At 36.3% G+C, this 24,766-nt stretch overlaps 1 protein-coding gene and 1 pseudogene across 8 annotated transcripts in view; one reads left to right on the top strand and one right to left on the bottom strand.

Moving 5' to 3' along the window:
- The window catches only part of TANC2 (tetratricopeptide repeat, ankyrin repeat and coiled-coil containing 2), a 437,594-nt gene that overhangs the window by 336,549 nt on the left and 76,279 nt on the right, over positions 1-24,766 (top strand). For all 8 annotated transcript variants that reach the window (XM_017549227.2, XM_017549226.2, XM_017549224.2 and 5 more), the window contains one exon: positions 18,803-19,034. In XM_017549227.2, the coding sequence (XP_017404716.1) occupies positions 18,803-19,034 (232 nt within the window). The remainder of the gene's footprint in view (positions 1-18,802; positions 19,035-24,766) is intronic.
- LOC108318280 lies at positions 10,562-11,199 on the bottom strand (annotated as a pseudogene).

Here is a 24,766-nt window from a genome sequence, read left to right as displayed (position 1 = left end):
AGTAAGACTGTCCCAAAAAAAAAAAAAATTAGATTTCCTATACTGATAGGATAGTCCTCATTTTCTTAATCTTTCTCTTCTGTTTTCTGTACTTTTGTTTTTTGGCTTTTTTTTTTTTTAGTGAGCAATTTGGAAACAGAAATTCACTATTTATTCAATACATGAAAATGATCCAGCATGGTTAAACACATTACACATTTTACATTTTCTTACTGGAAGTGAAACATCCACATTTACATAATTGCCCAAAGTTATGTTGTATGTTAAGATGGAAAATTTATAATAAATATCTAAAATGCTCTATCATCATATAATGGTTTTAATGGTTCAACAATTGGGAATGATAAAGTCCTTCTATGAGCAACTTTTAGAAGAATGTCTGCTTAGAACACATTCTCATATATGAAATTAGCTTTCTAGTTGCCCAAGGATATTTATTATGTGTTTGTTTTGGTCCTAGTTTTAATATTAGAGCTATGATATAGACTTTACTAAAACACACATGCACACACACACTCTCTCCATCAAAGTTGGAACAAATTATGCTCAGTCTTATTGGTAACAAGTTCCCTTCATCCATCTTTTCAAAATTAAAGTTTATTAAAAAGGAGGATATTTAAAATTACCTGTTTTTTGGCTTTTTAATCCACCTTTGAGAGATTTTGTCAACATTACTTTGCAGTCCTTTTACAAAAAGTTTTATTTCAGCTCTCATAGTTTTAATTTCTAATAGTTGTTTCTTTTTCTCCGGTGTCTCCTCTTTTTTTTAGCATCCTGTTCTTGTTTTATGGATGCAATGTATTATTTACTTAGGCACTGAAAAACTGATTAGAAGCTTGTGTGTGTAGAGAGCTTGACTATAGAACATTGAGATAATCCACCTTTTTTGGAAATCCCAAAAGAAAGTCAGTATTTCTAAGATTTTTCCTGGGCTGTTCATATTCTCTAGCAAAGAATCCTCCAGTGTTCTGACTGGAGGGTATATGTCTTGGATGCCAGCATTTTAGAGCTGGGCAGGAAAAGGGGGCTGGAGTTTCACTGTTCGATATCGGATATTGTTTTCAGCCCTGCACCTGATCTCTACCTTGCTCAATGTGTGGTGTCCCTAAGTCTAGATTATCTCTTGTTTATTTTCTCTAGTTCTCTTTCCTGTGGTTGTTGGGGAAGATAGTCACCTGGCTGGGCAGGGCAGGGATGGGAATCTGGGGATCTAACTTCTTCTTAAATAAACTTCAAATAAACTCTGTGTTTTCAGGTCCCTTCTTCACCCTCCTCTTCCACAGTACCTAGTGCTTCCAGTTTCTAAGCTTTGCTGAAGTTTTATAGATGATCTATAATATTGTAAGGTGCTAATTTCTTCATAAAAACACAGTCCAGCTCCAAGCCAGATGCAGCATATTTTCTCAGACACATTATTGATTATCCCAACTCATTAGTACACCCTCATCTGTAAATTGGCTTCTGCAAAGTCTGAGATTTCCCTCAATTCATTGCTAAGTCATTGTAACTTTAAAAGACCTCTCTGTTTTTTCCTAAATATCCCCTGTGTAAATGGGCTCTAGGCTCTTCTTTAGAACAGTTAGACCAAATATCTATCTTAGAAATAGACAAATGTTGAAGTGCTTCCAGCACTTTAATTATTCACTTTAGGTACACATTTGGAGGACCTATAATCCAGGACTGAGGATAAATCAGTGAACAAAACAGACACAATTCCTGCTGTTACATAGCCCACATTCTCACGAGAGAAAGACAATAAACAAATAAATATGTAATATGTCAGACGGTGATAAGTGCTAAGATCACAGAGAATTAATTCTCCTCACTTTGTTACATCTTATTCTTTCTCTCATCAAGAGGAGAAGTCCCAGGATGTTCATGTTCAATATTTGGAAAATGTTACATGTCATAAGTAGGAAATGAGTCACTGTTTATACTTATTTGAGGAGTGATTACATGTTAAATTTTATGATTGTGTCTTCCTTAGACAAAGCATAAATTAACCTGTTTGCACCTAGAGATGGAATACTGTTCAGCTTATACCATTGTATCAGAAGTGGCCACTTAGCTTAAAACTGAATGTTATCCCAGTTATTTTACCACATGTTACAGTTCAGCTACACAAAAGTGTTCTGTGGAAGCATGGAGCAGAAGCCCAAAATCTTGCTTCTCACCCAAAACAAACCAGTAAGCAGAAATGATCCTTTAAATAGGATTTTCAGATTAATGTTTTGATGAGGTAGACTAATACAAAAAAATTTAAAGTGTCCTTGAAAAATCTCTTAATTTGACGAATTCTTGGTGTCAATTCTTGTATATCAGTAATTATCATTGGTATTTCATAATATTCTTGCTCTTTCCTGTGCTTCTAGTTGACTGAGAACACTGGAGAGCTTTTGTCACAACTTTAGAACTATTTTATTTATTGAGGAAATACTTTCCATTTGAAGCAACAGATTTTGGTAGGTTGGCATCTCTCGAGCGTGTCTCCACTTAACATTGCATATTTCTTCTAAAGTATAACCACAGGAGAGGGGCAGGGAGATATCATTCAGGGCCTTTCCTGGGTATGTGAATTTAACTCCAACAGTGGTTTCTCTAGGCTTTAAATCTCTTGCACCCCTGTAGTAAAGAATTCACAAGACGAGGAGAAGTTGGCTTCCCTTTACAGGAGGCTTAATGTGTATTGTGGCTTAGTGCTATTTACGTTATATTTGCTGTATCATTTCCTATTTTTACCCTAACCCTATGAGGTACATCATTATTTCATTTTACAGGTGAAGAAACAGTTGCTTCAGTGATTAATGTTTTCAAAGTCATACTGTTAATAAATGACCAAGCAAGGATTCAGAGTCAGTACCCTCCCCTATGAAGTGAATACTATGGTTATCCCCATTTTACAAATGAGGAAACAGTGGCTTTGAGGTTAAATAACTGCTTGAGACTATAAGCTAGTACATGACTGAGTCAAGATTAAACTGAGGCAGGGAGTCTCCAGAGTCTTTACTACCACTACGCAATGCTGCCTCTTTAGTGTGGCAGGAAGGATTTTAGTTTAGTGCTATTTTGGAAAATCCACCCTTCATTTAATGTGGCTTCACAGCAAGAAAATTATAATGAAGATGTACCTTTCAGTCATTTTTCTGACCTAAAATTCTTCTTCATGCAACTGGAATCTCCCAAAACATAAAGCACGTTGTCACTGACTTAGTCCTTAGATTAAGAAGCTAATATATCTGAAATGAGCTCATTAGAGAAAACAGCTAATTTCAAGACGTGTCACAGAGGTACAAAAAGCAGTTTTCTTTCCTAAGGAAATTTATGTAAGAAGAAAATTAAATGTCATCCTTGCCAAGAGACAAGTTCTGTACTATACCAGGGGTTGTCAAATGATCATCATTCGTGAAATTGTTGCAGTCACTATTAAAGCTGTCAGCCAAAGAAGTAATCATTTCAGTAATCCTATAATATTGAGCATTTTGAACATAATATGGACATGTAAGCCAGAAACACACACACACAGAAAATGAAAAACAATAATGAAGAACAAGATTTTGTTTGTATTATGGTGATTCTTTTTAAAAAATATTTACATTTAGGAGAAATGAGATCCAAACTAAACAACAAATACCCCATAGATGATGTTTATAAAATTTGTCCAGGGCTTTTCTCTTCTAAAAATTAACAGTGAAGTTTTATTGCCAGACCCAGATTTCATCTACTGTTGGGATACTGAATATGGGAAAATGGTCTTATTGTTTATTGTTAATTTCCGTGTTGTTTTTATTTTCTACCTCTTCCACTAAAATGGGTCAGTGTTTAAATGTTCACCACTGTATCTCCAGCTCCTACACAATGCATAGCACATAAATATTTGGATGAAGAAATCCTAGTCAATTCTCTGTACTAAAACATTTGTTTTCGCTACTTAAAGCCATCAAATAGCTCCTCCTTTTCCTTGAATGAAATCCAAATTTCCTTCTTACAATATCACATAAATTGTAATGAAAGGACCTTTGCTTTTTCCAGGATCAGATATTTTAGACCACATAATTCTTTGTGTGGTGTGTGGCGTTGGGGGTGGGCAGGGGCAAGGCAGATGTTGTCCTGTATACTGTAGGATATTTAGAAGAAGTGTCCTTGACCTCTGTCTACTACCAGTAGTACTCCCTCAGTCCCTAATTAAGACAACCAGAAATGTCTCCAGAAATTGGCAAATGTTTCCTGGGGAGCAAAACCACTGCCAGTGGAAAACCCCTGCCATGTCCTGTCTTCCACCATTCCCCACCCACTTAAGCACTAGCCACACTAAAATCGATTTCAGTTCCTTGAAAGCAAAAAGCAATGTCTTGCCTTAGGGCCTTTGCACATACTGTTTTCCCCTGCCTGGAAAACTACCACACCTTGGTTCACCCCTTGTCCTCCTTTATGTCTCAGCTTAAATATTGCTTCTTCTAAGAAGCTTTTTCTGGCTCTCCTAAATTACCTTAAGGTACCAGCTGTGTGTTGCCCCTAGCACCCTATATTTCCTCTCTGCCGTACTTATGCTATTGTTACTACTTGTTTAATTACCTCTGTTTCCTACTAAACTGTGGAGGACAGACAGGGGTCATAGCTATATTGCTCATTTTTATAGCTCCAGAACCTAGTACAGTGCCCGGCATACAATGGAAGTTCAATTAATATTTGTGAATGAATGAAAATGTTAGTATTTTCCATTAGGAAATCTTGGAGCATTCAGCTGGGTGCTTATACATAATAGTGGTTCCCAGCCAATTAATAAGGTCAAATCAGAATCAGATTCATGTGTCCCAGGAATGAATCTTGTTAGAGAATATGGAATTCCACCAATCCTCTGAGACAGAGTTTCATAAACTGTCAATTGAATGTACTTAGACTGTTTATATTGTGCCATTACAGCATTTCTAGGAATTCCAGATGAACTAAATAAGCCACTTTTCTTTAAAATTTGTATTTGGTATCGGCCCTAACCTCCTTTGGCTCAAGTAATCAGTAATCTATAATTGAATAGTAACAGTCTGCAGGATACAGCTATTTAGATATAGAATCATAACAAAGATAAACATTACCCTGAACTCAGCTACAGCTAATTAAACAGCAGGGCTCTCTGACTACCAGCCATTGACGCATACTATAAAGCCTAAATCAAATCATGTGAATAGTCAATAGACAAGTGGAATAGAATAAAAAGTTCAGAATTAGACCCAAGGACATGTGGACACTTAGTGTATGACAAAAGTGGTATTTCAGATCATTGGGTTAAAGGTGGATTTTTTAATTAAATGGGCTGAGACAACTAAATAACCATATAGATAACTCATATCTCACACCATGCACAAGAATAAACAAATGGATTAAGGATCTAAATATTTTAAAATGAAACCATGCAACTAATGGAAGAAAACTTAGTAACTTTCTCTTTAACTTTGGTGAAGGGAAAGGCTTTCTAAAATCTAAAGCTAGAGGAATAGAAAAGATTGACAAATATGGCCACATGAAAAAATTTTACCAGCCTGGGCAACATAGTGAGACCCTGTTTCTACCACTTAAAAAAAAAAAATTAACTGAGCGTAATGGCACATGCCTGTAGTCTCAGCTACTCAGGAGGCTGAGGTGGAAGGATTATTTGAGTCCAAGAGGCTTGGGCTGCAGTGAGTCACAGTCATACCACTGCACTTCAGCCTGGGTGATAGAGTGAGACTCTGTCTCAAAAAATAAAAAAAAAACTTTTAATGTTGCATGACCAAAAAAATACCAGAAACAAAGTCAAAAAACAGCTGATAAACTGAGAGAAAATATTGACAAAATACCTCAAAAGTATAGGTAACAAAACGAAAAACAGACAAATGGGATGGCATCTAAACTGAAAACCTTTTGCACAGCAAAAGAAACAATTAACAAAGTGAGGAGGCAATTCATGGAATGGAAGAAAGTCTTTGCAAACCATAAATCTGATAGGGAGTTACTATTCAAAATATAAAAGGAACTCAGAACAATTCAATGGCAAGAAAACAACCTGATGAAAAAATGGGCAAAGGACCTGAATAGACATTTCTCAAAAGAAAGCATACAAATGGCCAACAGGTGCATGAAAAAATACTCAGCATAACGAATCATTAGGAAAATGCAAATTAAAACCACAGTGAGATATCATCTCACACCAATTAGAATGGCTTTTACTAAAAAGATGAAAGATAAGTGTTGGCAAAGATGTAGAGAAAAGGACATTCTTTACTTTGTTGGTGGGAATGTAAATTAGTATAGCCATTATGGAAAATAGCATGGAGGTTCCTCAGAAAACTTAAAATAGAACCATCATATGATCCAGTAATCCTGCTTCTAGGTATATATCCAAAGAAACTGAAATCAGTGTCAAAGGGATATCCACACTCCCGTATTCATTCCAGCATTATTCACAGTAGCCAAGATATGGAACCAAGCTGAATGTTTTTTTTAAATGTGTTATTTTTTAAAAATCAGTTTGGAAATTTCTCAAAGTACTTAAAACACAGTTACCATTCAACCCAGCAATCCCATTACTGGGTATATACCCAAAGAAATATAAATTGTTCTGTACATAAATATAAAGACATGTATACATGTGTTATTGCAGCACTTTTCACAATAGCAAAGCCATGAAATCAACCCCAAATGCCCATCAGTGATGGCCTGGATAAAGAAAATGTGGTACATATACACCATGGAATACTGTGTAGCCATAAAAAAAGAATGAAATCATTCATGTCCTTTGCAGCAACATGGATGCAGCCAGAGGCCCTCATCCTTAGCAAATTGCTGCAGGAACACAAAACCAAATACTGCATGTTCTTACTAATAAACGAGAGCTAAGCACTGAGTACACGTGGACACAAAGAAGAGAACAACAGACACCAGGGCTCACTTGAGGGTGGAGAGTAGGAGGAAAGTGAGGATCAAGAAACTACCTAGCAGATACTATGCTCACTCTATGGGTGACGGTCATTTGTACACCAAAGCCCACACAATTTACCCATGGAACAAACCTGCCCATGTACTCCCTGAACCTAAAATAAAAGTTGGAAGAAAAACTAACAGAATTTTAAAACATGGTGTGGGTGTGTGTGTGTGTGTGTGTGTGTGTGTGTGTGTGTGTGTATTGTGTCTGTGTGTCTGTATCATGGAATACTACTTAGCCTTTAAAAAGAAGGAAATCCTGTTCTTTGTAAGAACATGGATAAAACTAGAGGACATTATGTGAAGTTAAGTAAGCCAGAAACAGAAAGACAAATACTGCATGATCTTTCTTATATGTGGAATCTGAGAAAGTTAAACTCATAGAAGTAGATAGTAGAAAGATAGCAGAGACTGGGAGTGTGAAGGATGGGAGAAGTTGTTGATCAAAGGGTGCAGATTTTTAGATAGTTAGGGGGAATAAGTTTTAAGATATGTTACAAAGCAGGATAACTACAATATATTTCAAAGTAACTAACTTTTAAATGTTTCACCATAAAAGATGATAGATTAGGGAGGTGATACATGTTAATTAGCTTGATTTCATCATACTACATTGTATACATATATCAAAACATCACATTTTGCCCCATAAATAGATTCAATTATGATTAGTCAAACATAATTTAAAAACCTACCACTTGTCAACTTTTAGCATAGTATCAAAGAAAAATATCCACCTTCCCTTCTCCAACATATGACTGGCCCTTTCCTCTTGAATTGAGAACAGTTTCTTGCAGCATACTGAATGCAGAGGCAGATTTGGGAGTCTATTGCAAAAATGTAAAACAGTGCCACTTTCTGAAATGTTTCTTTTGAAAATAGTTCCTTTCATGAAATATATTCTTAGATGTCACCTTGTAATAGGTTTTTTAATGAACCAATAGAAATTTTAAAATATGTATGTAGCACATACTACAGATAAAGAGTTAATATTTATTCTATTTAAAGAACTCTTAAAAATTGAGGAAAAATGGACCAAACCATGATGGAAAAGTGGGAAAAAGATATAAACAGACAATTCACAAAAAAAGAGATTAAAATGGCCCTGAAACATTTTGAAAACATGTTCAAACTCACAACTAAAGAAATGCAGACTAAATACTGAGATACTGGTTTTTTACCTTTCAACTAGAAAAAATTTTAAAACATGGCAACAACATTCTGTTGCCAAGGCTGTGGGAAAACAGTGTCTCCTACTGGAGCAAGCCTACGAACACCAGTTTTCTGACAGCATGTGTACACTTCATGTCTCCATGTCATATTTGTTAATGCTTGTGATATTTCAAACGTTTTAATTATTATATTTGTTATATTTGATGTTACTATTGTAATTGGTTTGAGACACCATGAAGACAGCAAATTTAATAAATGTTTTATGTGTTCTGATAACTCTACAGACCAGCCATTCCCCCATCTCTCTGTCTCCTTGGGCCTCCCTATTCTCTGAGACACAATATTGAAAGTAGGCCAGTGAATAACACCATAATGGCCTCTAAGCATTCAAGTGAAAAGAAGAACCACACATCTCTCACTTAAATCAAAAGCTAGAAATGATTAAACTTAGTAAGAAGGCATGTCAAAACCCCAAAATAGGCTGAAAGCTAGGCCTTTGCACCAAACAGGTAATCAAGTTTTGAGTATAAAGGAAAGGTTCTTGAACGAAATTAAAAGTGCTACTTCAGTGAACATAAAGCAAAACAAGAAAGCAAAACAAGCTTTTTGCTGATATGGAGAAAATTGTAGTGGTCTAGTTAGAAAATCAAACCAACCACAAAATTTTCTATACGCCAAAGCTTAATCCAGAGTAAGGCCCTAACTCTCTTCAGTTCTGTGAAGCCTGAGAGAGGTGAGGAAACTTCAGAAAAAGAGTTTGAAGGTTAACAGGTTGTTGGTTCCTGAGGTTTAAGGAAAGAAGCCATCTCCATAACATAAACGTGCAAGATGAAGCAGTAAGTGCTGATAGAGCAGCTGCAGCAAGTTATCCAGAAGATGTAGCTAAGATAATTGCGGAAGGTGGCTACCTTAAAACAATAGATTTTCCTTTTTTCTTCATTGTTTTACTTTACATCTTTATTACACATTTTTCTAACACTTTATTTTTTTAATTATTCAAGATTATAATTTGCATGACAGTAAACTGGTTTCATGGGTTCTAAGTTTCTTAAAAGTGACCATAGCAATTTAAAATACAAGTCATCTTTTCGATTTGCAGCACCTGACTTAGAGTTTAAATTCATCTAATGCAGTCATTAAAAGTGTTCCTTCTTTTGTGAGAGAGAGATGTTTTAATTGGTATTTTCCAGACTCTCTATTAAACATGAGTGTATATTATTTTTATTGGTTAGCAGAATTTTACTTACATAATTTATAGAAGAACAAGAGCCTCTAGCCTTTCTGAATGGACTTCAACTGAGAACAGTGATGATAATAAATATCTAAAATGTAGGCCGGATGTGGTACCTCACACCTGTAATCCTAGCACTTGGGGAGGCCAAGGTGAGTGGATAACCTGAGGTCAGGAGCTTCAGACCAGCCTGGTCAACATGGTGAAACCCCATCTTTACTAAAAATATGAGAATTAGCTGGTCATGCCTGTAATTCCAGCTACTTGGGAGGCTGAGGCAGTAGAGTTGCTGGAACCCAGGAGGCAGAAGTGGCAGTGAGCCAAGATGGTGCCATTGCACTCCAGCCTGGTCAATGAGAGTGAAACTCCATCCCAAATAATAATAATAATAATAATAATAATGTATCTGGGGTCTCCCCCAACTTGACATTGCCAAATGTGTTTCCAGATATTCTTAGAAAATACGGTTTTTAAACACATGCATAATATTTTACCTTATGATGCATTATCACTTCTTTAACCATTTCCCAATTGTTTATATTATTTGTAATTTTTTGATATTATAAATAACATTGTGATGAACACCTTCCTTCATAAGTTTATTGCAAGGCTGATTATTTCTTTAGAATGATGTCAAAGAAGTGGCTTACTAGTTCAAACAGTACAAATGGTCTTAAGGCTTTTAGTATACTTTAACAAATAATTTCCAGAATAGCTTGAACAGTATGTTATTGTGCCCAAAAGTGGACTTGATAACAGGAAGCAAATTCAACCACAAATCTATTAGATTCTCACCCATCTCTAAACTATCACATCAAAGAAGCAAGGAGACATTACATATGAGGAAGCCAAATTCAAATTCTTTTTAAAAATCACTCAGCATTAGATCAGTAAAATAATCAACAGAAATCCTTCCAGCAAAAAATCTACTGGGTTTTTAAAAAAAAAAAAAAAATTAAGTAAAAAGACAGAAAGGGAAAAGTCAGTAACAAATGACCAAAATTTTTTATTTGACTAAATTCTGTTTCATGCATAAGCATGACAGCCTCTCCTATTTATTTGACTTTGGCAATAAAAAACCAAACAGCCTTGTACAGAACAGTGAAAATGCTAGGAATGAATGCAGTCTACAGTTTTACTGTAAGATAAGAGTGTGTGTGTGTGTGTTTATTTATTGAACAGGCTTCTCTCCCTTTGACGGTATCAACTCTCATTTCTGGCCATTAAATACAGACATATTTTTAAAACTACTTCTTTAAGATCTTTGATGCTGTCATCATCCATCTCTGGCTGTTTTTTTCTGAATGACATCAATTATGTCATTTGTAGGGTCTTCCTGAATAATTTCATCCTCCCCTGTTACTGAGGTACCACAGAATTATTGAGCAAAAAAATCTTTGTGCTGCTTTAAGATCAATTTCAAAAGTTGCAAGGCCACACGCTGTTTTTACATATTTCTTCTTTGCTCTGGCAATTTTGGCTATAATAACCTCTTATGGTACAGTCTTTTGTTTTGTTTTGTTTTATTTGACCCCTTCCACTTCTCTTCTGTTTTTTCTTCTCTCCTTGCCCTGCTCTTCCGTGACTCTTACTAATTCCAGCTTCTTGATTGGGTGAATTTTCTACAGTAAGTTTTTCAAATTCATTTGGAAAATCCTTCTCTCTATCCATTGTTTACATTTAGCAACATCAGGCATATATTCAGAGTACCCTGTTGGTAATGAACAGACTCCGCAATAAAGGACTCAAAGTGAGTAATCAGCATCTAACTTGGCGCAGTTCCTTGGGTATCCTTTGCAGTCAGCCCCACTGGATTCAGAAGTGCCAGCAGCCATTTCACAAACCCAGGTGGTCACATAGGCCCCACTGCCTCAACTACTACCACTGTGGCCAGTTGAACTGACACACGCAACTCATCTTCCCTGGCCAGGGCCACCCGAGAGCAACAATAGATTTTCAGTGTAGACAAAATAGCCTTCTGTAGGAAGCTGGTGCCATCTAGGACTTTTATAGCTAGAGAGAAGCCAGTGCCTGCCTTGAGAGCTTCAAAAGACAGACTGACTCTTGTTAGGGACTAATGTAGCTGCTGACTTTCAGTTAAAGCCAGTGCTCATTTATCATTCCAAAAATTCTAGGGCCTTTAAGAATGATGCTAAATCTACTCTACTTGTGCTCCATAAATGAAGCAACAAGGCCTGGATGATGGCACATCTGTTTACAGCAAGGTTTACTGAATGTTTTAAGCCACTGTTGAGATCTACACAGAAAAAAAAGATAACTTTCAAAATACTACTGCTCACGGACAATACATCTAGTCACCTAAGAGCTCTGATAGTGATATACAAGGAGATTATTGTTGTCATGCCTGCTAACACAACATTCATTCTTTAGCCCATGGATCAAGGAGTAATTTTGACTTTTAAGTCTTATAATTTAAGAAATACATTTCATAAGGCTAGAACTGCCATAGATAGTGATTATTCTAATGGAGCTGGGCAAATTAAATTGAAAAGGATTTTCAAGATTTTCATCTGGAAAGGATGCACCATTCTAGATGCCATAAAGAACATTTATGATTCATAGGAGGTCAATATCAACATTAGTAGGAGTTTGGAAGAAATTGATTTCAACCATCATGGATGACCTCGAGAGGTTCAAGACTTCAGTGGAGGAAGTAACTGCAGATATGGCCGAAGTAGTAAGAGAACTAGAATTATAAATGGAGCCTGAAAATGTGACCTGAATTGCTATAATCTCATGACAGAACTTGAATGGATATGGAGTTGCTTCCTATGGAAGAGCAAAGAAAGTGGTTTCTTAAGATGGAATCTATACTTGGTGAAGATGCCGTGAGGCATTGTAAAAATAACAATAAAGGATTTCGAATATTATATATACTTCGTTGATAAAGTAGTGCCAGGGTTTGAGAGGATTGACTCCAATTTTGAAAACAGTTCTGTGGGTAAAATGCTATCAAAGAGCATCACATACTACAGAGAAATCTTTCATGAAAGGAAGAGTCAATTAATGCAGCAAAGTTTATTGTTGTATTATTTTAAGCAATTGCCACAGTCACCCCGTCCTTCAGTAATCATCACCCTAATCTGTCAGCAGCCATCAGTATCGAGACGAGAACCCACACACACATACACACACACAAGCAAAAAGATTATGACTCACTGGAGGCTCATGTGATCATTAGCATTTTTAACAATAAAGTATTTTTAAATGTACCTTGGGTTTTTTTAGACGATACTGTTGCACACTTAATAGATTATAGTGTAAACATAACTTTTATTTGCACAGGGAAACCAAAAAAATTGAGTGACTCACCTCATTGCACTGTTCTATTGTGGTGGTCTGGAACAAAACCCGCAGTATCTCTGAGGTACACCTTTATACATACTTGTATTTCTTAGCTCCATTCAGTGAGAGCCCTAAAGCGTGACACCTCAATAACAATAATCACAAGTGGTGCCCAGATCTTTTTTCTAAATGTCATTCTTCAATAAAAAGAACAGAGGCTTTTTGGAGAAGTAGATGATCCCAGAGGCAGGGAAAATACAAAATAAGTCCAGAACATCTTGTGGTGCCAAAAAGCAAGAACTTGCTCAAAAAAAAAAAAAAAAACAAACAGATAGAGGCTTACTGAAATAATACAGCAGTCAACCTGAAGGAGAACTAGTGACTAAAGCTGGAACAAATTGAGCAACAAAATCAATGTAGTATTGAATTATAACTGACAGGATAAAATTAGCCCATACTTACAAAAAACAATAATAAACAAATAAATGAGAGATAAGGGAAGAAGTCTTTCTTCCAATAGGATTCTAATTAATAAATGTAGAAAGAAAGAAAGGAATAGGAAATTATTAGGCAAACACCACAGTAATTACTGCTGCAGACAAGACCCACTGATAGATACTAAAATTAATGGGCGAAAGTTTGAGGAGAAAAAGGATTTGCATATCCTCAAAAGTATCTCCCTTAAGATGTTTATTAACTACAAAGGGAAAGATGACAGCAGAAGAACCTAGCAGAACCTTAACAAAGTGATCAAGGGCAACATTACCAGTTGTGTTAGGCCATTATTGCATTGCTGTAAAGAAATACCTGAGACTGGGTAATTTCTAAAGAAAAGAGGTTTGATTGAAATAGTCCTGCAAGCTGTTTGATCATGGCACTGGCATCTATCCAGCTTCTGAGGAAGCCTTGGGGAGCTTTCACTCATGGTGGAAGGTAAGGTGCTAGCAGGCACATCACATGACCAGAGCAGAAGGTGGGTTGGGGAGGTGCTACACACTTTTGAATGACCAAATCTTGTGAGAATTCACTCACTGTGGTGAGGACAGCACCAAGCCTTGAAAGATCTGCCCTCACGACTCAAACATCTCTCTCCAGGACCTCCCTCCAATATTGGGAATTACATTTCAACATGAGATTTGAGCAGAGACAAGTACCCAAATGATATCACCAGTAAAAAACATGTTACCATCATAAACCCTGTGTTATGATCCACGAAGAGGGATACAACACAGTTTTTCTGGCATTCTTCACAAAAACTCTCAGTTACATCATGAGAAAACATCAAACCAAAATTGAGAGTCATTCAACAAAATAAGTCATCAGTATCCTTCAAAAGTGTCAAGGTGGTGGGGCTCAGTGGCTCACTCCTGTAATCCCAGGACTTCGGAAGACTGAGGCAGGTGGATCACGAGGTCAGGAGTTTGAGACCAACCTGGCCAACATGGTGAAACCCTGTCTCTACTAAAACTACAAAAAAATTAGGTGTGGTGGTGTACGCCTATAATCCCAGCTACTCAGGAGGCTGAGGCAGGAGAATCGCGTGAACCCAGGAGGCAGAGGTTGCAGTGAGCTGAGATTGCATCATTGCACTCCAGCCCAGGCAATAGTGCGAGACTCCATCTCAAAAAAAAAAAAAAAAGTGTCAAGGTAATAGAAGACAAAGACTAAGGATCTCTTACAGACTCCAGAAGACTAAAGAGAAATAACCAAATACAGTATGAGGTCCTGGATAGAATCCAGGAACAAGAAAAGACATAGTGGAAAAACTGTACAATTTGAGTAATGTCTGTAGGTAATAGTATTGCCAATGTTAATTTCCCGGTTTTGATAATTTTGCTATTGTTATATAAGATGTTAATAATAAGCTGGATAAGAGATAAATAGAAACTCTGCGTACTACTTTTGCAACATTTCTGTAAGTCTAAAGTTAGTTGAAAGTAAAAAGTTAAAAAATAAAAGTCCTACTGCCAAAATATGTATATGTGGTAGGGCTCCAAGCTGGAAAATTACTGAGGCAGAACTCCAGTCTGGGGTCTATTTTTAGCTTCTAGTCCCAGCATGAGGATTAGAGTCAGAATTAAGGGACTAAGAGAAAAGGAAGAGAGAGTTGTTATTTATGGTGAGTCATCAAGTCCCAAAACTATTAAAAATCAAACTTTAGAGTTGGAAGGGTTGTGTTGATTAGGAAATCAGTCAGGTGGTAGTGAGGAAGAAGACATTCACAAGGAGTGATGAAAAGGAGACGTGGAGTCAGCGTGTGACAGTTGACCTGGGGAAGGGCAGTCGCAATATTAGTTTAAATGATACAAATGCCAGTCAGTATGGAAACTAGAATTTTATGTCCAGACAAACTTTGGATATTCACAGCTGTCTTCTCTTTATGTGAGATTAGCTTAATTCTGTCACCAATCCTTCATTTGAAGTAGAAAATGGTCTATGGAGAGTGCAGGCCTGTGACTTAACACAACTGTGACATTTTTGCTGCCACTCATTTCCTTTGATGAAGTTTATGACTAGTTTTATCATTTTTTTATACACAGCATTAAATCAAGAGATTTTATACACAAAGCTGTTATTGACCTCCAGTCTTTTCTTTCTGTATATAGCCCACAGGTCTGCACTTTTCTTTCTTCCCTCACAAGAGTCACCTAAAACTTACTAGCTGTCTTCCTCCAAAGAAACAATGGAGCTCTTCTCATATCAGATATGCTGTGGATGAAATTGTTTTAGTAAAAGCTTAGGAATTTAATGGAAGGAAAACTTGAAAAAAATAATGTAAGAAAGACATAGCTAAAAAAATGAAATTTAAACAAGTTATTTTGAGAGAGAAGAATTTACCAAGGAGAAAGGTTTCATAAATCATTATTATGGGTGGACTAATCCTGAACCATTCCCCAGGAGTTGTAATAATAGCAACTGTGTATGGCTGGGCATGATGACTTTGTCAAAGGTGCTGAAATGATCTAGTATCTGTTCCTGAGCACTGGTACTAATGAGAAACTGAAGGAAAAAAATGGCATTTTCAGGCTTGTTTTCTATTTTTATACACAGGGAAAGTTATAGACAATATTAATAGAAAATTTAGAGGAAGTAACAGATGTTTTTGACAGATTATATGTATATATATCTACTATGTAGCTACTTTAAAATGTCTAGTAAATAATCTATTTTGAGACACAGTGCAAATCTAATGAAGATGTTGCCTGAATTCTGCAAAGGCATTAAGACTTTATATTTGGAATGCCAAGAAAGATCTAAAATTAAAAGAAAGAGAGGCAGCCACAGAAGGTGCAATTTTATTTTTAATATTCTTAGTTAAATTTTCTACCTCATGCCTTTGTGGATATCATATTTTTTACTACAATTCTAAGTAGTTATTGCTGTAATCAAAAATGTTACTAATTTTTACAAGATCTTGTACCAAAAATCTTGAACTCTGTTAATTCTAATAGCTTGGTTTTCTCTGTATAGATAACTATACATTTTAATAATGGAAACTATCCCTTCCATTTAAGTCCCTGCTCTTATTTCTTTTCTTTTTCTTTATAGTGCCACCCAGAATCTCTCATATTATGTTGGAGAATAGTGGTGAAACTGGGTGTCTTTGGCTTCTTTCCAGTCTTTCTTTTTTCTTTTTTTTCTTTTTTTTAACTTTTATTTTAAGGTCAGAGGCACATGTGCAGGTTTGTTATATAGGTAAACTTGTGTCACAGGGATTTGTTATACAGAGTATTTCATCACCCAGGTATTAAGCCTAGTACTCATTAGTTATTTTTCCTGATCCTCTCCCCCCTCCCACCCTCCGCCCTCTAGTAGGTCTCAGTTTGTGTTTTTCCTCTCTATGTGTCCATGTGTTCTCATTTTTTGCTCCCACTTTCAAGTGAGAACATGCAGTATTTGGCTTTCTGTTCTTGCATTAGTTTGCTAAAGATAATGGCCTTCAGTTCTATCCATGTTCCTGCAGAGGACATGATCTCATTCCTTTTTATAGCTGCATATAGTATTCTGTGGTGTATATGTGCCACATTTTTTTTTTATCCAGTCTGCCATTGATGGGCGTTGAGGTTGATTCCATGTCTTTGCTATTGAGAATAGTGCTGCAATGAACATACATGTGCCTGTGTCTTTATGATAGAACGATTTGTATTTCTTTGAGTGTTTATCCAGTAATGGGACGGCTGAGTTGAATGGTAGTTCTGTTTTTAGGTCTTTGAGGAATCACTATACTTTTCAATAGTGATTGAACTAATTTACACTCCCACCAATAGTGCATAAGCGTTCCTTTTGATCCACAACCTCGCCAGCACAGAAGGTGCAACTTCAGCATTGTCTGTTGTTAGTTGAAACCTTTAGCCAAGAGCACAGATGTTTTTTTTAAATGAAATCAGGAAAAGAATCCTGTTTCTAAATATCACAACTTTTATCTTTAAAATGATGTCTTCTTATTTTAGGATGTTACAGTTGATTTTTCTCAGCTGTGCTTAGCCTCAACATGTGGAATCAATTGAAGTGAAATATGATGAAAGTTTATATTGATTTAGAGGTTTCCTATTTGCATTTTATCAAGTGGAGATTTGTACCCATGTAGACATAACCACTGGCATTCACTTTTCTTTGAAAGGACAGATCAATTGCTGACAAGTTTTCTGTTTAGGTTCCTTAAATTGTATTTAAGATAGGTAAAATAAAATAGGTAAAATAACCACCAATCTATCAGAAGAAAAGAGTGGAGGATTTTCGAAATACAACCTCCGATTTCCAGTTTCCATATTGTGCGCAGACTTCATTGCTTCACTCACAAGCAATTCCTATCTTCAGCTTTATGTATTTAGTAACATTTCCTGTGTTGTTTGGGGGTTATTTTATGTTTAATGAGAAGGATTTCAGGTGTTTAAAATATATTGACATTTCCAACATGTTAAAAGAGCTAGGAAGACCATACCAGTAGATTAAGAGTCTTTTCAAAAAAGAACTCCTTAGTAGATGACTGAGAGACACCTGATGAATTAGAGATGATGCTCTCTGAGAGACGCCTGAAGAGCTGGAATTCCAGTAGTATGTCTATGGATGCCCCAGGACAGATTTCAGTTGCCAATATATAGGCCCAAAGCTAGTAGCTGAAAAAGATAGTATACAGATCCTTAAGAATGGTGGTGGTGATGATGATGGTAGTGAGGAGGATAAAGATGGTAATGATAATGGTGACATCAGCTAACATTGCTATGATTTACTAGATGCCGAGCACCATGCTGAGTGCTTTCTCTACATTCAAGCTGAATCTCCCCCTTCCAGTTTTGTATTTTATACACAATCCAATCTCTTTTCTGGGTAGTAATGAGCCAGAGAAGTGGTCTAGATTAAAATCACCCTTTGTACTTGCCCTGGAAGCAAAGAGAACAGCCAGAAGACATGGGGTGACTGCTGTGCAGATTCTAACAAACAAAAAAACAGAGCCTAAAACTCCAGATCCTAGACAGTCAGCCCAGACCCTGGATGATATGAAGCTTATAAATTTTCTTTGTTCTTTGAATTTAAGACCTACATCTAACAAAAATTTCACCCCTTCTCCTTTTATCTAATTCTGATACCCTTTTTCTGTCTCTGCTTGGGTGCTTAGAAAACATTTAATGCTAAAATTAAAATCTGAATTATTTTATTTTTATAAGGCTTAGTTTATAACACACCTGTAATCCAAAAATTGACAGAAGTATATGTGTTTGTTGAGACTAACATAATTTTTCTTGGATTATTTCATTCCCAATGCTTTGTTTACATATTAGTCTCTTTCCTATACTGCTTCATGCTGAATAAATGTCAGTGATATCAGTTTTTTCAGGCTTGCTTCCTATTTATAATCCAGAGGAAAACTCAATTTTTATTTATAAATTTTATTCTGGGTTATGATATCATATGTATACAATAGCAGTAGTGTATCAAATTTCTGATCTTACATAAATCAGACATTTTCTGAGTTAGCAGCTTTTATATTTACTTGAAAAAGTTGAGGAATGAAGAGACAAAGTATTATGTAATACTGAAATATTAAGTGATTTCTAGTCTAATCACTCAAAGCTGATAATCATAGCTATTGCTCTTACTACTGATAAGCCTGTTTGCATTCTCGTCTTTCTTTTGTAGGTGGTTGCCTATCACTATTGTCAAGCAGATAATGCCTATACCTGCTTGGTGCCAGAATTTGTCCACAATGTTGCTGCCTTGCTCTGCCGCTCACCTCAGCTGACAGCCTATCGGGAGCAACTTCTTCGGGAACCTCACCTGCAGAGCATGCTGAGTCTTCGGTCCTGTGTTCAAGACCCCATGGCCTCCTTCCGGAGGGGAGTCCTGGAGCCACTAGAGAATCTCCATAAAGGTACAGATAAGGTCCAAAAGAGGTGAAAGCTGGAGGTTTGGAGCCCAAGGTCACCTGGGTCATGCTATAAAAGTGATTAATTTCATCACATTACCAAAACTAAATGTTCTATAGCTGGATATCCTGTAGGGTACAGCTAACAGACAAAATATTTTACTTGAAAAAAAAAAAAAAATCCAGCAGTAACTACTACTTCTTTTCTTTCTAAATATTATGTCTTATTTCCAAATAGAATGCCTTTTCCGTGTCCTGAAGATAGTAGAGCTTTCAGTCCTTTCTGTGAAATTTAAATAAGTCAGTATATTTGTGGCTTCAGCTCAGTGTTGTGAAGTTTCTGTGGTTAGAAATCGTTTCTGTAATATGTAATATTAATTAAAAAACATAATATTTTTATTACCCCATCAGTTCAAGTGAAGTGGAATGGCATCCCTGGTTGCACAGCTCTGTGTATATACTAAAAATCACTTAATTGTACACTTTAAAAGCTACTTAAGGGGCAGAGGGAATTTTATGGTACATAAATTGTATCATAGGAGAGCTGTTTTTTTTTTAAGTGAAAAAAATTATCCATCTCTCACTCATACTCGTGCCTGTCCTCCCTTTTTCCTCTGCAATTCTAGTGTTAGCAGTGGCCTAAGTGCAACCATTTCCTTGAAAATGGTGTGTGCCTTCCTAAGTCTTTCTGACCCATACCCTTAACAATATTTTGTTAGTGCCAGAAACCAAAGAAAAGGATGTGAGTATGCATAAAATTCCTGAGCAATCCCGTTTATTCCTAAGAGACTTATACTACCTTTCCCAAGGGCTTTGGAGGTACTAATAAGGAAAGATGGTTATAATTTTTCCTGGCCATCATCCTTAGTTGTTTCAGCTTCCATGCTGGTTACTTGAATTTCAGAATTTCTCTTTCTCCTCAACTCTGATGACCTCTATCACTACCTTTGCTACCTATTACCTTTTTAAACCTTGCCGTTTCTCTACAGGTATTTTTAAGCCTATTTACTGGACATGCAGTCAGTCTCTAAAATCTGTTAATTCTGCGTTCGTGATGTTTCTCACACCCACTTGTCTCCAACTGTTTCCAGCATCATTACCACAAGGACTGTTTGACTGCCCATAACATATTTATAATTACCCCATCCCAGTCTTTCCTGGTTCTCTAGTTTAGTGCTTTTTCCACATCATACACACTTATAAAATAATAAAACTTTGTATAGCATACTGGGATAAAAATTTATAACTCCTCATTGCTGGACGTGACTGGCCCTGAGGAGACAGTTCTGCCAAGCTTCAGATGTCCTGAGGGCCGAATTTTAAATCATTCATGGTGTAGTTGGTGGGGAAGTTTTTCCCCAGTCTCTCCAGTGTTCTAGACTTTATGTATTTCTTCCAGATAAAGTTTTATAAAGCATTTCTCTGATCACATAATTCCCCAATTGATAATCCACTGATTGCCTATTGCCTTCTGAATTAACTTTCATTTCAGTTCCTTATTCTGACATTCAAGATGCTTGATGGGGCCAGCATCCAACCTACTTTTCAGCTTTATTCACTGTTATCCTTAGGAACCCTATGTTTACATGTAAACTGAAATATTCACTAGTCCTTAAATACTCCCCTGGATTTTCCCACCTCCATATATTTACTCATTATTTCTTTTCTTGATACACCTTCTTCTCACATCTTTGCCTGTCAGAATTCCAGCCATCTGTCAAGGAACAACTTAAACGCTACCTCATTCGTGAAATACCTTCTGATCTACCTGCCCCGCTTCAATCCTAAATGACGTCCTTCCAAATGACATTAGATCTTTTTAAAAAGCTATATGTATTTATGGTATATAACACATCATGTATAACAAGAATTTAAATTTTTATCAACATTTATTAAATATTTACCATATGCCAGATACACTTTGCAGTTTATAAGAATTACTTTTGTACTTATCCCTTTAAGTAAATTGTATGTTACTGAAATAGGAACTTTTAAAATTCAAGTTTTATCCTTCATAGTAGTTACCTCACCTTGAACATAGTAGGCATTTTAGGAAATACATTTTGAACAGATAAGTGAATGTAGAAACTGCTCACATGTAGGAGTACCTTGAAGGAAGCACAATGGTACAAAGATCTACACCTTACAGCTGATTCAAGAAGACTATCTAAATGCTTGCAGAGTCAGCTTTAGAGTCTCAATCATAATTCATGTTTTATAATTTTGTTACAAGATATATCTGCTTCTCATTTGGGTCTCCATAACCAGCTTTAGCAGTCTCTATTGACAAATACTGCTCTAAGTGAATTTAATTACTTTTTTATTTCCATGTTTTTAACTCAGCCTTAAATCGCCATTATGAGCAATAGCTGGAAACACAATTTTCCAGTTGGAAATAATAAAACTTATTTGAGTGACCCAAAAAAAGTCAGAAAATAAAGAATTTTTTCTAGAGATAGAACAAGCAAAATGGTAGATGTATAAGCAGCAGTATCAATAATTACATTACATGTAAATGGACTAAACGCTTATATTAAAAGGTAAAAACTGTCAGACTGGATAAAAAGCAAGACTCAACCATATGCAGTTTTTTAAATAAAAAGACACAGATTGAAAGTAAAAGGATAGAAAAATATACGTGTAAACATGGATCATAAGAAAGCTGGAGTGACTGTAGTAATCTCAGACAGAGTAGACTTCAAGACAAGTATTTCTAAAGAGTCATTTGATAAACATAAAAGGGCCAATTCATTAGGAACATGTATTAGATGTATACATCTAATAACAGAGGTTCAAAATACATGAATCAAAAATAGACCAAATTAAAGAGATAAATAGCTGTAGTCCCAGCTACTCTGGTGGGTGAGACAGAACAATGTAATTAATGACTAGTTATTTAATGTTTAGCGTATTTTTACCCCAATGCACTATAAAAGCTACATAACCATTGAAGACATAGCAGCTAGTATGGTAACTGGAACATAAAAGGAATTTAGGCTAGACTTGTGCCTGTAATCCCAATGCTTTGGGAGACCAAGGCAGGAGGATCACTTGAGCCTAGAATTCAAGACCAGCCTGGGTAACACAGCAGTTACCCATCTCTACAACAACAACGCCAGGCATGGTTGTGCACAGCTGTAGTCTCATCTACTCAGGAGGCTGAAGCAGGAGGATCACTTGAGCCCAGGAGGTCAAGGCTGCAGTGAACCAAGATTATACCACTCCACACCAGCTTGGGTAACAGAGTCAGACCTTGTCTCAAAAAAAAAAAAAAAAGAAGAAGATAGTTAATCAGTGTAATTCATCATATTAACAGAATAAAGGAAAACACCCACCTAATCATTTCTATAAATGTAGAAAAGCATTTGGCAAACTACTACATCAGAGGTCCCCAACCCCTGGGCCGTGGATTGATGTAGATCTATGGCCTGTTAGGAAGCAGGTGAGCGACAGGTACCATCTGAGCTCCACCTTCTGTCAGATCAGCTGCAGCATTAGATTCTCATAGGAACACCAACCCTATTGTGAACTGCGCATTCAAGGGATCTAGGTTGCATACTTCATCTAATGCCTGATAATCTGAGGTGGAACAGTTTCATCCCTAAACCATCCTCTCCACCCCCTGCCCCAGAATGATTCTTTTGATGAAACCGTTCCCTCTGAACTACACCAAATTAGCGATAAAAACTACACAAACTAGGAATAGAAGGAAGTGTAGCCTGATACCGGGCATCTTCAAAAATACATATAGTGAAATGTTGAATGTTTTTTCCCCCTCCGGTCAAGAGCAAGACAAGAATGTTCCTCACTCTCACCACTTATATTCGTCATTCTACTGGTGGTCTAGCCTAGAACAATAAGAAAATAAACAAGCATTCAAATAGTATAAAGATTGGAAAGGAAGAAGTAAAACTGTCTTTATTTGCAGACAACGTAATTGTTTACCTTAGAAAACTCGAAGAAATCCCCCCAGAAAAAAGAAAGCTGACTAAAACTAGCAAGTGCTAACCTTTAGGCTATAAAGTCAACATACAGATATTTCTATACTAACAACAAAATACTGAAAATAAAATTTTAAAAGTACATGGCAGTTTTAAAGTGCGGCTACAAATTACTTGACATTACTTTTACTAATAGTTCAACCTGGGTCCCCTCCCTTTGTAACTGGGCAGGCTTGCAACTGCTTCAACTAATAGAATACTACCAAGTGATGCTATGTGACAGCTGAGGGAGGTCATAAATAGCATGCAGTTTCCATCTTGTTCACCAAAACACTTGGTTCAGGAGGCATGTATTGCCATGTTGAAGCCTTACTACCTGAGTTCACCATGCTGCAAAGCACAAACCACAGGGAGAATCTGGTTGACTGTCCCAGTGTTCATTCCTGCTCTGCCACAAAGCATATGAGTGAATAAGTCTCCAAATTATTCCAGCTTCCAACCCCCAGAACATTCAAGTAACCCCTTGCTTATTCGATATAGCAACAAATAAGTAGAACAACTACGATTTTCAGTAGCACCAAAAAAAAAATCATACTTAAATGTACGAAAGATGTGTAAGTCATAGTGAAAGCACAGTGAAAATACTGCAGAGTGAAATTAAAGAACTTAGTAAGTGGAAGAGATATGCCATATATGTGGATTGGAAGATGTCAATTTTTTCTTAGACTACTGTATAGATTGAACATAATCCCAGCAGAATTTTTCTGTAAAAATTGACAACTTTTAGAAATGCAAAGGACCAAAAATAGCCAAAACGTTCTTGAAGAAGAAAGTTGAAAGATAGGATCTGGTTTCAAGATGTACAGAATTACAGATTACTGTAATAGTCATGACACTGATATGCTAGTAAATGTTTAACAACCAAGCTCAGGGATGGGGGAGCTGATCTGATGCTTAAAAATTTAGCAATCAGCTCTCATCATCCAGCTCGAGTCAGGTCCAAAATTCCACAGACAATATTGTATTCATGCAAGGATAGAAAATAGATCAATGGAAGAGAATAGAGAACCCAGAAATAGACCCACATATGAAGTCAATTGATCTTCTCAAAGGTGCCAAAACAGAGAAAGAGAATTCTTGTCATCAGATGGTGCTGGAACAACTGGATAAATGTTTGTGGAGGGAAATGAATCTCAGTCCTTACCTCACACTATACACCAAAATTAGTATGAGATGGATCACAGACCTAAATGGAAAAGTTCTATCTCTAAAGCTAATAGAAAAAAACATAGAATATATTCACAAACTTGGAGAAGGTAAAGAATTCTTAAGGACATAAAGTATCATTAATCATATAAAAACAATGACAAATTAGACTTCATCAAACTTAAAAATATTTGCTCAACAGAAAAATGCCACTAAGAAAAAGGAAAAGCAAGTCACCAAAGGGGAGGAAATATTAACTGTGTTCTGTGTGTGAGAGACAAAGTACTTGTATCTACGATGCGTGTAGAATGCAAACAGTTCAGTTTTTAAATGGACAAGCGATTTAGACACTTTACAAAAGAAGATACATCAGCAGCCTACAAGCACATGAAAAAGTGTTTAAACTTGAGTAATCAGGGAGATGCAAATTAAAATTACAATGAGAATACCACTTTACACACATTAGAATGGTTAAAATTAAAAAGAACATCCAGTGTTGGTTAGGATGAGAAACAGCTGGAATTCTCAGACATTGCTGGAGGGACTATATAATAGTACACTACTTTGGAAAACTATTTGTCAGTTTCTTTT

Source organism: Cebus imitator, unplaced genomic scaffold (assembly GCF_001604975.1).
Source record: "Cebus imitator isolate Cc_AM_T3 unplaced genomic scaffold, Cebus_imitator-1.0 Scaffold217, whole genome shotgun sequence".
NCBI lineage: Eukaryota > Metazoa > Chordata > Mammalia > Primates > Cebidae > Cebus > Cebus imitator.
Note: the sequence above shows the minus strand (reverse complement) of the source record. Positions and strands in the feature narration are given on the sequence as shown.